General features: G+C 43.7%; 1 protein-coding gene across 5 annotated transcripts in view; it reads right to left on the bottom strand.

Annotated features, from left to right (window-relative positions):
• Positions 1-13,422, bottom strand: part of NFIC (nuclear factor I C) — a 284,683-nt gene that overhangs the window by 57,009 nt on the left and 214,252 nt on the right. For all 5 annotated transcript variants that reach the window (XM_030217304.1, XM_030217301.1, XM_030217300.1 and 2 more), the window contains 3 exons: positions 13,008-13,082; positions 1,650-1,773; positions 366-490 (listed from right to left, as the gene is read on the bottom strand). In XM_030217304.1, the coding sequence (XP_030073164.1) occupies positions 366-490; positions 1,650-1,773; positions 13,008-13,082 (324 nt within the window). The remainder of the gene's footprint in view (positions 1-365; positions 491-1,649; positions 1,774-13,007; positions 13,083-13,422) is intronic.

Below are 13,422 nucleotides of genomic sequence, written 5' to 3'. Positions count from 1 at the left end.
ATTGAGTCTGCCATGAGTGGGAAAGCGCGGGGTACAAATGTAAAAAAAAACCAAACAAACTAGGATGTCAGATATCCATAGGCTGGCCCTAGGAAAGAGTGTTATGATCTTTGACAAATCTAGAGGATTTAAAAAGCTCCCTCTATATATACATGTGTATCTATGCAGATAAATGTGCACATTTGTACATAATTTATACAAGAAGAGGTACAAGTATATGGATGTGTACATATGGAGACAGGCATGTGCTGGAACATATGTGTTATCAAAGTATCACTAAAGTATTTTGGATTTATGTATACAGCGCCTGTGATCATGCCTTCTTCCTTCCCTCCCCTCTTCCCCTTCCACATGCAGTTGCTCACCCCCTTCCATGTCCTCCGTCCAGTTGCGACTGCTGCTTGTGGGGGAGCTAGGAGAGGTGTAAAACTCACCCCCCGGACTGGTGTCAATATCGTCCTCCATGGAGCCCGATTTGTGCCGTTTACTCCTGGGGGATGGGGGATTGGAGAGCACAGAAAGAGGGAACAAAGACAAAAAAAAAATCAGAAAGCACGTTATCAGGGTAATCTCCAGCACCGACTTCCTCCACTGAACATGAGGCCAGGAAACTTAAGATCAGACAGGATATCACACAATTTCTAGCTGAAAATGGATGCGCCACCGCCCACTGAAAGAGCACTAGGAGTTAGAGTAGGCAACAGCTAACATGACGTCCTCATCAAATCCAGTTTCCACACCAACCTTAAACGAGCTGCAGCACAACTTTGAATTTGCTATTAAAAAAAAAAAGCCCTGGGTATTCTTTAAATGCTGAAACAATAATTCCTAACAGAGCCACAGACACCCTCTCTCTACCACGTGTTTGCCTACGGATGCATGTGTGCACATGAGAATGTTGGTTTCTATCAGCTTTGTGTGCACTTTTCCAGCACGGGAATGGAGAGAGACCCAGGCACCATGGCCCCACCAATTTTTTGCCCAACACAGCATCAACAACATTGAGGCAGGGCTGGAGATTGGATGTTTTGCCCCTGCATCCTTTCCTCCGTCCATCTGCTTACCCCAATGTGTGGTGCAATAGTTGGTGGAAGGGACCATCTTCAGTCTGTCCCATGTTTCTTTAGGGGTATGTACAGGCTTGGGGTTTAATACTGATTCTGGGGCTGATGTCACCCTCTAATGCATGGTTGAAGTACAAGACTCAGGCCAGCTGATATTAAGTGCTATTTAACCGGCCAGAAACAGCTCCTGGCTGGTTAAATAGCACTTAACTGGCTTTCCGCGAATATTCAGCAGGAGATAGTTGTTTATCTCCCGCTGAATATTCGTGGTCAGTGCATAGCAGCTAACCAGTTATACTGTGTGATATAACTGGTTATCCGTGAATTTTCAGCACTTCGCCGGCCAAGTTAAGCGGCCAAATTGGGCTGCGGAAATAGCAGGCCTAGCTTTGGCCGCTGTAAACTTAACTGGCCAGTGCTCAATATTAACTTAGCCGGTTAAGCCAAAAACAAAAACCATGGATATTCAATGGCGGTCACCAGAAATGGCCCAGCATTGAATACCCAGGCTCAGCGCCAACTGCGGGACATAGCTGGCCTGCCTCCTGTGGACTGAATATTGGCCCCAGGGAGGTTAGTACTTACCCACTGGATGAGGTGCTGGCTAGTGTCCTCCTCATCCCAGCACTGGAAGGGTTCAGGTCATAGGCCAGGTGACCCTGCAGTTCACCCAGGGAGAAGTTTGGCCCTGTGCCTGTCACAACGGGCGCTGCAAGGTAGAAGAGATTTAAAAAAAAAAAAACAACCCAAAATAAAGCCATAAAGAACAAGGAACTCAGTACTGTGAAAAGCAGGGATAGAGCTAAAGCACATTCTCAGGGGAGGGCCATGAACCTTCAGGCCAGAACTGCTCAGTCACTGTTCTTGGGAAAGCGTTTACTGCAGACCAACCTGAGATGAGAAAAGGGGATTCCTTCAGTGTGAAGCACTGTGTCACATATGATACTATGTCTCAGGCACTGGATAGAATCCAGAAACGCAACTTCATCTGTCACCATATAAAAAACACACTCAATAAAAAATAACAGAGAATATCAAGTGCAGTGCAGAGGTTTCATGTGACTGAGCAGCTCTGGACTATGCACATGGGGGTGATTCTGTAACTGGGCGTTACAAGTACAGTGTCCAAATTACACAAGCTGTGAGCCTATCCTATAAGAGCATTTACACACATTGGGCCAGATTCTATATATGGCGCCCAAAAAAATTAGCGCCGAAAAAAGCGCTTAGTGCTATTCTATAAACCTCGCCTAAAGTTAGGTACGATTTATAGAATACGTGTAGCGGCTATCCTGTGATTATAATATAGGTGCAATCACTTATGCCAACTAAAATCTGGTGTAAATGCCCACGCCTTATTTAGGCACAGATCGGGTATATTCTGTGCACGTAATTTTCAGAAACACCCATGACCCACCCATGCTCCTCCCACGGCCACGCCCCTTTTGTGATCCACACTTTAGAATTTGTGCGCACCACTTTACAGAATACGCTTAGAAAGTTGCACACATAAATTCTAATTAGTGCCAATTAGTGCTGATAATTGCTTGTTAGTGGCCGATTATCAGAGCTGATTAGCTTGTTAAACAATTGTTGACAAAGGGAACAGAAGAACAGGAACCCTCGCAATCACACAGACGCACCAAACATAGCGAAGGTGACACAAAATAGTAGAAGCTAGATGATGTTCAAAATGTAAAAAGTTTATTAAAACATCTAATGACTCAAATAAGTTGGGTTTCAGCCATAAAGACCTACTACAAGAGTCTTCTGTTGGATGCTGCTAAATGCGCTAGCTTTCCAAATATACAGTGGGGGAAATAAGTATTTGATCCCTTGCTGATTTTGTAAGTTTGCCCACTGACAAAGACATGAGCAGCCCATAATTGAAGGGTAGGTTATTGGTAACAGTGAGAGATAGCACATCACAAATTAAATCCGGAAAATCACATTGTGGAAAGTATATGAATTTATTTGCATTCTGCAGAGGGAAATAAGTATTTGATCCCCCACCAACCAGTAAGAGATCTGGCCCCTACAGACCAGGTAGATGCTCCAAATCAACTCGTTACCTGCATGACAGACAGCTGTCGGCAATGGTCACCTGTATGAAAGACACCTGTCCACAGACTCAGTGAATCAGTCAGACTCTAACCTCTACAAAATGGCCAAGAGCAAGGAGCTGTCTAAGGATGTCAGGGACAAGATCATACACCTGCACAAGGCTGGAATGGGCTACAAAACCATCAGTAAGACGCTGGGCGAGAAGGAGACAACTGTTGGTGCCATAGTAAGAAAATGGAAGAAGTACAAAATGACTGTCAATCGACAAAGATCTGGGGCTCCACGCAAAATCTCACCTCGTGGGGTATCCTTGATCATGAGGAAGGTTAGAAATCAGCCTACAACTACAAGGGGGGAACTTGTCAATGATCTCAAGGCAGCTGGGACCACTGTCACCACGAAAACCATTGGTAACACATTACGACATAACGGATTGCAATCCTGCAGTGCCCGCAAGGTCCCCCTGCTCCGGAAGGCACATGTGACGGCCCGTCTGAAGTTTGCCAGTGAACACCTGGATGATGCCGAGAGTGATTGGGAGAAGGTGCTGTGGTCAGATGAGACAAAATTGAGCTCTTTGGCATGAACTCAACTCGCCGTGTTTGGAGGAAGAGAAATGCTGCCTATGACCCAAAGAACACCGTCCCCACTGTCAAGCATGGAGGTGGAAATGTTATGTTTTGGGGGTGTTTCTCTGCTAAGGGCACAGGACTACTTCACCGCATCAATGGGAGAATGGATGGGGCCATGTACCGTACAATTCTGAGTGACAACCTCCTTCCCTCCGCCAGGGCCTTAAAAATGGGTCGTGGCTGGGTCTTCCAGCACGACAATGACCCAAAACATACAGCCAAGGCAACAAAGGAGTGGCTCAGGAAGAAGCACATTAGGGTCATGGAGTGGCCTAGCCAGTCACCAGACCTTAATCCCATTGAAAACTTATGGAGGGAGCTGAAGCTGCGAGTTGCCAAGCGACAGCCCAGAACTCTTAATGATTTAGAGATGATCTGCAAAGAGGAGTGGACCAAAATTCCTCCTGACATGTGTGCAAACCTCATCATCAACTACAGAAGACGTCTGACCGCTGTGCTTGCCAACAAGGGTTTTGCCACCAAGTATTAGGTCTTGTTTGCCAGAGGGATTAAATACTTATTTCCCTCTGCAGAATGCAAATAAATTCATATACTTTCCACAATGTGATTTTCCGGATTTAATTTGTGATGTGCTATCTCTCACTGTTACCAATAACCTACCCTTCAATTATGGGCTGCTCATGTCTTTGTCAGTGGGCAAACTTACAAAATCAGCAAGGGATCAAATACTTATTTCCCCCACTGTACCCACGGATAATATCACACCTTATGCAACTACAGAGCTATCAACCACTGTGATATTATCCGTGGGTATATTTGGAAAGCTAGCGCATTTAGCAGCATCCAACAGAAGACTCCTGAAGTAGGCCTTTATGACCGAAACACAACTTGTGTTGAGTCATTGGATGTTTTAATAAATTTCTTACATTCTGAACATCATCTACCGTCTACTATTTTGTGTCACCTTCGCTGTGTTTGGTGCAATTAAGTTGCACATGCAAATCGGCTATGCGTGCTGATTTGCGCACACAACTTTAGTTGATGTTTATAGAGTCTGGGGGATGATGGACTGAATTAAATAAATGGCACTCAAAAAGAATGAGTGCTACATGCTACTCTATAAATGGAGTTCAAAGTTGGGTGCCGTGTAAAGAATAGCGCTCAGCATCGGAATCTACACCCAATTTTAGGTGCGAGGATTTACACCAACTGAAACCCCAGGATCCCCAGAATTCTATAATAGTGTGCGCATGGTTAGTGAATGGCCCTGTCATGCCCATGCTCCTCCCATGGTCATGCTCCCTTTGAGTTGCACGGTAAAGAATTTACACGCCCATCTTTATAGAATAGCATAGCATGCTGTTAACCTAAAAAAAGCACTTGGCTTAAAATCCTTGGTATTGGAAGAATACGCAATACTGAGGATTTTAAGCCAAGTGCTTTGCTATTGCTGTAGAACACTCTCATGTTTGTTAGGACATTGGACTCCTGATGAAGGCTTAGGTTGAAACACGGACTGTGTAGAATCCATCTTCAAGCAAGTGGGTTTAAGCAAGTGACTATATATACGCTTATTACAGACTTGTATTTTTAACCGGAGTTTTCGCCTTGGTCTTTCTCACCTCTTGCTTTTTGATCTGGCCCATGTCTGGGTACCAGCACTAAATATCTAGTTAAGTGCAACGGGCCAGAATACGATATTCAGCCCTTAACCAGTTAAAATAGCCCAGCCAAAGGAAGAACTGTTATTTATGCGGTCCTACTTGGCTAGTTAACTTAACCAGTTAATGGCTGTATATTGGCCATTATCCGATTAAGTTCAGACTCTATTCTGACTCTGTTCCTGCTCCGCCCACACAATAGCTGGTTTCAGCTTTAGCGGTTAGAGGGGACATTGAGTGGCACTATCTGGGTAAGTGCCCCTGAATATTCCCTTGGGGTTGGCTCAGCGCCAGTTAACCAGGTGAGAAGTTCTCTTACTTGGTTAACCGACTTTGAATATTGACCCCATAGTATTCTAAAATTTATGTTGGTAACTGTGCACCCAGTCCATGTGTATACCTACTTTCAAACTACACGCTATCACATTTAGGCAACGTTTTATAAAATAGCAAGTAACTAGTATGTTCAGATTTATGAGTGTATGTGTAGACATACACCATATAGTGGTCTCCAACATTTTTCATGTGAATATGAGAAAGCTCTGAGGGCCACCAAAATATTTCAGACTTACACATATAAGCCTATATTAGTTAAATACTACTCTAGCTTCGTCTTACCACTGCAGTACAAGTGCATCTAAATATGAGTCCTGACCTTTGACCTGTCTTACTTCTGTACATATGTATAGCATAGGCCTAGTAAGTCCTATTCCTACCCTATACTGACCTACATCCATGCCTGGCCTACAGCAATCATTTTTTTCAAACATTGATGAGGTCTTTTACTAGGCCACAGTAGTATTTTTAATGTGCGCTAATGATTGGTGTGCGCTAAACACTAGAGACAACCATAGGAATATATGGGCATCTCTAGCATTTAGTACATGTCAATCATTAGCTAGAGCTTGAAACGCTACCACAGCTTAGTAAAAGACCCCCTTAGTGATCTATCTGAGTGGGTAAGATTGAACATGATGCATTTGCAGAACATTTCAGCCAACTGTTTGAGGGACACAATGGAGGACCTTGGGGGCTGCACATTGGAGACCACCAACATATACGCATATGTGCCAGTATTCTGGTCACTTACATGGGTTCTTGGTGCCTAAGTGCTGATGCTTTCTTTATAGATTTACCCCCATAGGAGGGGATTCAGTAAATGAAGATCTACACTAACTAGTATTCCGCAAAGGGCATTCTGCACGTAGCAACCTTTACAGAATACTAGCTTAGTGCGCATCTTTCACCTGACTTTGGGTGCAAGCACTTAACGCCTGCTCAAACCTGGTGTAAATGCTGACGCACAACTAATGGCGGTTGGGCTATAAATGACCCTATTTTGAAACATTGCACCTAAATTCTGGGAACGTCCCTCATCCGCCTATGCCCCTCCCATGGCCACGCCCCCCTTTTGAGCTACATGCCATAAAATTTAGGCACACGTTATAGAATATGGTGCAGGGTAAATCTGCAAGTAACTCCAAATGAGTGCAAATTAAGACCAATTTTTTATTTTAATGGCTCATTAACTAGCTAGTAGCTTGCATGTAGACCTGGGATCCACACCCAAATTTGCATGACCAACTTTGGTCAGCCTATCAGCACCTGGACAATACACTAATAGAAAAATAATGACCATCCACTCTGTGCAGGAAAGAGTTTTACAGATAAATATGATTAAGTGCACGCGTGTGTGTGTGTGTGTGTGTGTATGTATGAATGCCCGACCGAAGAAAAAGCTGGAACTTGAAGACAAGACTGGCGCAGGCAGACAGGACTGGAGCTTGAAGACTAGGCTTGAGCTGGAAGACTGGGCTGAAGCTGGTAGACAGGACTGGAGCTTGAAGACTTGGCTTGAGCTAGAAGACTGGGTTGTAACAAGGCAGGAAGTAGGGCAAGAGCAAGGCTGGAACATGGAGCAGGTGCAAGACTAGAACAAGACACAGGCAGGAACAGGGAACAAACTGGAACAAGGCTGCAACACACACTAGAACAGTCTATGAGACCTTGCAAAGGCTCTGGCTGGGAGTCAGGATGGGACTTCCTTAAATACTATCAGACAGAAAGTGATGACATTAGTCAGCGCCTTCTTGCAGCGCTATAAAGGAAGTGCTGGGTTTTCAGGAAGTAAACAGATCCTTCTTGGAAGGGAATGCTGCTGGAGACCACAGAGAACAGGTGAGAGGCGTGACAATATGCATATGTATGGATGAGTGAGTGTATGAATGTATACATTTATATGTGTACGTATGGATGAATGTATGTAGGTGCATATATATGTATGAATATATGCAAGTATGTATAAACATAAGAACATAAAAGTAGCCATACTGGGTCAGACCAATGGTCCATCTAGCCCAGTATCCTGTTTCTAAACAGTGGCCAAGCCAGATCACAAGTACCTGGCAGAAACCCAATTATTAGCAACATTCTGTGCTACCAATCCCGGGGCAAACAGCTGCCTCCCCATGTCTGTCTCAATAGCAAACTATGGACTTTTCCTCCAAGAACTTGTCCAAACCCTTTTAAAACCCAGATACGCTAACCGCTGTTACCACATCCTCCAGCAAAGAGTTCAAGAGCTTAATTATTTGTTGAGTAAAAAAATATTTCCTCCCATTTGTTTTAAAAGTGTTTCCATGAAACTTCCTGAGTGTCCCCTAGTCTTTGTACTTTTGGAACGAGTAAAAAATCGATTTACTTCTACTTGTTCTACACCACTCAGGATTTTGTAGACCTCAATCATATCTCCCCTTATCTGTCTCTTTTCCAAGCTGAAGAGCCCTAACCTCTTTAGCTTTTCCTCATACAAGAGGAGTTCCATCCCCTGTATCATTTTGGTCGCTCTTCTTTGAACCTTTTCTAGTTCTGCTATATCTTTTTTGAGATACGGCAACCAGAACTGAATGCAGTACTCAAGGTGTGGTTGCACCATGGAGTGATACAGAAGCATTACAGTATTTCCGGTCTTACTCATCATCCCTTTCCTAATAATTCCTAGCATCCTGTTTGCCTTTTTGGCTGCTGCCGCACACTGAGCAGAAGATTTCGGTGTATTATCTACAACAACACCTAGATCTTTTCCTTGAGTGTTGACCTCCAAGGTGGACCCTAGTATCAGGTAACTATGATTCGGACTATTCTTTCCAATGTGCATCACCTTGCATTTGTCCATAATAAATTTCATCTGCTGTTTGGTTGCCCAATCTTACAATTTCCTAAGGTCTTTCTGCAATATTTCAAAGTCCGTACTTGTTTTAACAACCTTGAAAAGTTTTGTATCATCTGCAAATTTAATCACCTCACTCATCATTCTGATTTCCATATCATTTATAAATATGTTAAATAGCACCGGTCCCAGTACTGATCCCTCTGGCACTCCACTATTCACCCTCCCCCATTGAGAGAAATGACCATTTAACCTTACCCTCTGTTTTCTGTCCAATAACCAATTCCTAATCCATACCAGAACCTTGCCTCCTATCCCATGACTCTTTAATTTTCTCAGGAGTCTCTCATGAGGAACTTTTATCAAAAATCTGAACTTTCTGAAAATCTAGATACAGTACATCAACTGGCTCACCTTTATCCACACGTTTATTCATGCCTTCAAAGAAATGAAGCAAATTGGTGAGGCAAGATTTCCCTTGGCTGAACCCATGCTGACTGTCCCATTAAACCATGTTTATCTACGTGTTCTGTAATTTTATTCTTGATAATAGTTTCCACTATTTTGCCTGACACCGATGTCAGGCTTACCGGTCTTTAATTTCCTGGATCACCCCTAGAACCCTTTTTAGAAATCGGCGTCACACTGACCACCCTCCAATCTTCAGGTACTACGGATGATTTTAATGACAGGTTACATATTACTAACAACAGATCAGCAATTTCATGCTTGAGTTCTTTGAGTATCCTTCGATGTATGCCATCCGGTTCAGGTGATTTACTACTTTTTAATTTGCCAATTTGGCTCAGTACATCTTCCAGATTCACTGAGATTTCTTTCAGTTCCTCCACATCATCACCCTTGAAAACCATTTCCATTTACAGGCAGATCTCTTACATCTTCTTCCGTAAAGACAGAAGCAAAGAATTCATTCAGATTCTCCACTATGTCTTTGTCCTCCCTGAGCACCCCTTTTGCTCCTTCATGATCTAACGGTCCCATAGATTCCCTCGCAGGCTTACTGCTTCTGATGTACCTGAAAAAGTTGTAACTGTGAGTTTCAGCCTCTGCGGCAAGTTTCTTTTCATATTCTCTTTTAGCCTTCTTTACTAATGCTTTGCATCTGTCTTGCCAGTGCTTATGTTGCTTCTTATTTTCTTCATTTGGGTCCTTTTTCCATTCTTTGAAGGACATTTTTTTGGCTGTAATGGCCTCTTTTACTGCACTTTTTAACCATAATGGCTGTAGTTTTCTCTTCTTTCCACCTTTGCAAATACGTCGGATGCGTCTGGACTGGGCTTCCAAGATCTTCTTTTTGAATAACGTCCACACCTGATTTAGTGTCCTAACCTTAGCAGCCAATCCTTTTAGTTTCTTTTTAACAATTTTCCTCATTATAGTTGCCCTTTTGAAAATTAAATGAAGCTACAGTAGATTACCTTTGTGGGTTCATCCCAGATAGTAGCTCAAACTTGATCATAACATGTTTTCCAGGGGACCCAACACCACCACCCTGCATGCCACCAAGGGCCAGATACAAAATGGCTCCCCCTTTCATTGGTTCCTGGACCAGTTGCTCCAAGAAGCAGTCATTTATTACATCTAGGAATTTTATCTCCCTGGCACTTCCTGATGTAACATTTATCCAGTAATTGAAATCACCCATTATTATAGCGTTGCCCAATTTGCCAGCTTTCCTAATCTCTGTAAGCATTTCTTTATCTGTCTGTTCATTCTGTCCCAGTGGACGGTAGTACAGCCCTACAAGAATACTTCTTCCCTTCACACATGGAATTTCTATCCATAATGATTCCACGCTGCTATTTCATGTGGAATGTTTATTTTATTTCACTCCATTCCCTCTTTAACATAGAGTGTAACCCCCCCCCCCCCCCCCAATTTGATCCTCTCTATCATTGCAATATAATTTGTACCCTGTTAACACAGTGTCCCATTGATTGTTCTCTTTCCACCAAGTTTCTGAGATGCCTATTATATTTATCTCATCATTTAGTCCTATATACTCTAACTCTCCCATCTTATTTTTTAGGCTTCTAGCATTTGTATACAGGCACTTCAAATTGTGCTTTTTCCTTTGATCTACAAGCTGCTTAGAAGTTGAATGGGATAATGTGTATCCTTTATCCTGCTCTCTCATTAATCACACCTGGCTTACTTTCAGCATTGTTGAAACCTCTCTACTGGGGTTCCCTAAATGTCCTGTTTCAATAGTATCCTTCAAGGATACTCCATGTGGAACCATGCGCTCCTGGGCAACTGATGGCTTCCCCACCCTGCCCCCCACATTCTAGTTTAAAAGCTGCTCTATCTCCTTTTTAAAAGTTAGTGCCAGAAGCCTGGTTCCATTCCGGTTAAGGTGGAGCCCGTCCTTTCAGAACAGTCTCCCTCTTTTCCAGAATGTGGCCCAGTTCCTAACAAATCTGAATCCCTCATCCCTGCACCATCATATTAACCACGCATTGAGACATTGGCGCTCTGCTTGCCTTGTGAGTCCTGCATGTGGAACGGGGAACATCTCTGAAAATGCTACCCTGGAGGATCTGGACTTCAGCTTTCTACCTAAGAGTCTAAATTTGGCTTCCACAACCTCCCCACCACATTTTCCTGTCATTGGTACCCACATGTACCAAGACAGCCAGCTCCTCCCCAGTACTATCTAAGATCCTGTCTAGGTGACACGTGAGGTCCGGCACCTCCAACCCAGGCAGGCAAGTGACCAGGCGATCCTCACGTCCACCAGCCACCAAGCTATCTATATGCCTAATGATTGAATCACCAACTACAACAGCTGTCATAGTTGATGAACAGAAGTTTTTGGAGACATATCCTCTGTGTGAGACGATACTGCATCCCCTGGTAGGCAGGTCCTGGCTACAGGAGTACTTCCTGCTTCACCAGGGTGATGCTCTCCTGCAGTCAGTGGCGATACCGGATATTCAATGAAGGGTCATTTCTGGTAACCGGCATTGAATATCCAGTTTATTTTTGGTCGGTTTAAACTCAACCGGCCAATCCAGTACTCAGCGCTGGCCAGTTAAATTTAAACTGGCCAAAGACAGACCTGCTATTTCGGTGGCCCGATTTGGCTGCTAAACTTAGCAATGCGCTGACTATTCAGCAGGAGATAACAGGTTATCCCCTGCTGAATATTTGTGGATACCGGTTAAGCACAATTTAACCAGAAATAGTGCTGAATATTGGGGGGGGGGGGGGGGGGGGGGGGGGTGAGGGGTTTGAAAACTTACTAGGGCTGAGTGTATAACTTTATACTCAAAGGGGTCAATATCCAAAGCAATTTAAATGGGCAGGAGAGGCTTCTGCCTGGTTAAGTTTCTTGTATGGGGCTATCAGCAATTTTGTGGGTGGTCCAGGGAAGAAGTTAACACTTACACAGTTAAGAGTCGATATGCAGCTTAAAACACAGTCCTATCTTTGTCCAGTTTAAGCAGGCAGTTAATTGCCAAATATTGCACTTAGGGGGTCTTTTACTAAAACTTAGCTCAAGTTATCTGCAGCCCCATAGGAATAACACGGGCTCTGCTGCAGATAACTCGAGCTAAGCTTTAGTAAAAGACCCCCTTAGCTGGATAAGTGATAGTTGGCCACACAAACCTGAATATTCAATGCCAGTACCTGGACATGGTCTGCCTTTGAAGATCCACGGTGGCCAAAAAAAACCCCACTAACTGCTGCCGGCTGAATATTTCCCCCAAAACTTTACTAACCTCTTAAATTTAGGAGCGTAAAAAGTGGACGTCAACAGAGACGGATTTAAGGTGGGGTAAAGATGTTAGGAGTTTAGAACTAATCATTTCTATAGTGATACTAAGCGTACACATGACATGCAGTTTTTTTTTCTGTCCCTAGTGGGCTCACAATCTAAGCTTTGTACCTGGGGCAATGGAGGGTTAAGTGACTTTCTGAAGGTCACAAGGATCTGCAGTGGGAATCAAACCCAATTTTCCAGGATCAAAGCCCACTCCACAAACATTAGGCTACTCCTTCGCTCCAAAGAAGTCTACTAGTAAGATTAATGTGCAGCCCAGTATTCAGCAAGATTTGAACCTGCACGAGAAGACCCCAATGGATTTCAAGTCCATCACCATAACCACACGACCATCAGTACAACCTAGCCTCATAAAGTTGGGCAAAAAAATGGCAGGCCTAAATTTTAAGCTCCTAAATTAAGATTTATTTTCAGCTGAAAAGTTATGTCCTAAGTCTGGCTGAAAATAGGGCACGAATTTAGGTGGCTAACTTAGGAGAATACATTTAGAAGCGCAGCATTTTCTGAATATTAAAATTTCAGGAAGGGGGAAGAACGCGGGGCCTAAAGGTTAACTGAAAGGGGTGCAAGGCTGGAGGTTCATGAAAGGTGCTTAATACTTCTGCACTGGCCTAGGGAGCAGAGGAGATGGGTCTTTTCTTTACTCACTTCTGGAAACTTGAATGAGTTCAGTGACACTAAAGACTCCAGAGGTGACGAAGCTCTCCTGGAAATCTGATGTGTCTGAGGAGGAGAAAAGACAGAATTTACTATATTTCTCACTAAGACAAATTCCATGCACAGCTGAACACCCAGAGAACCCACCCAGATACACCTCAACTGCCTGGTTCAGAATAAAGAGAACCTTGCTCATTCAACAGCTGCCAGTAGATTGTGCCACCTTTCAATACTTCCTGAGAATAAAGCAGAACTGCAGAAGGGGGTGAGTGCTCCTGCATCCCAGGAGCCAGAAACAGCCAGGACTGTGGAAAAGAACATGCGGGCAAACAATAACAGAGTCTCTGGAGAAGGCTTAGCTATTCCTTTCTGGTTCGCCTTTTTCTTTGGTTGGCTTAGACAGCAC

This window comes from Microcaecilia unicolor, chromosome 11 (assembly GCF_901765095.1).
Source record: "Microcaecilia unicolor chromosome 11, aMicUni1.1, whole genome shotgun sequence".
NCBI lineage: Eukaryota > Metazoa > Chordata > Amphibia > Gymnophiona > Siphonopidae > Microcaecilia > Microcaecilia unicolor.
This window is presented reverse-complemented; position numbering and strand designations above follow the sequence as displayed.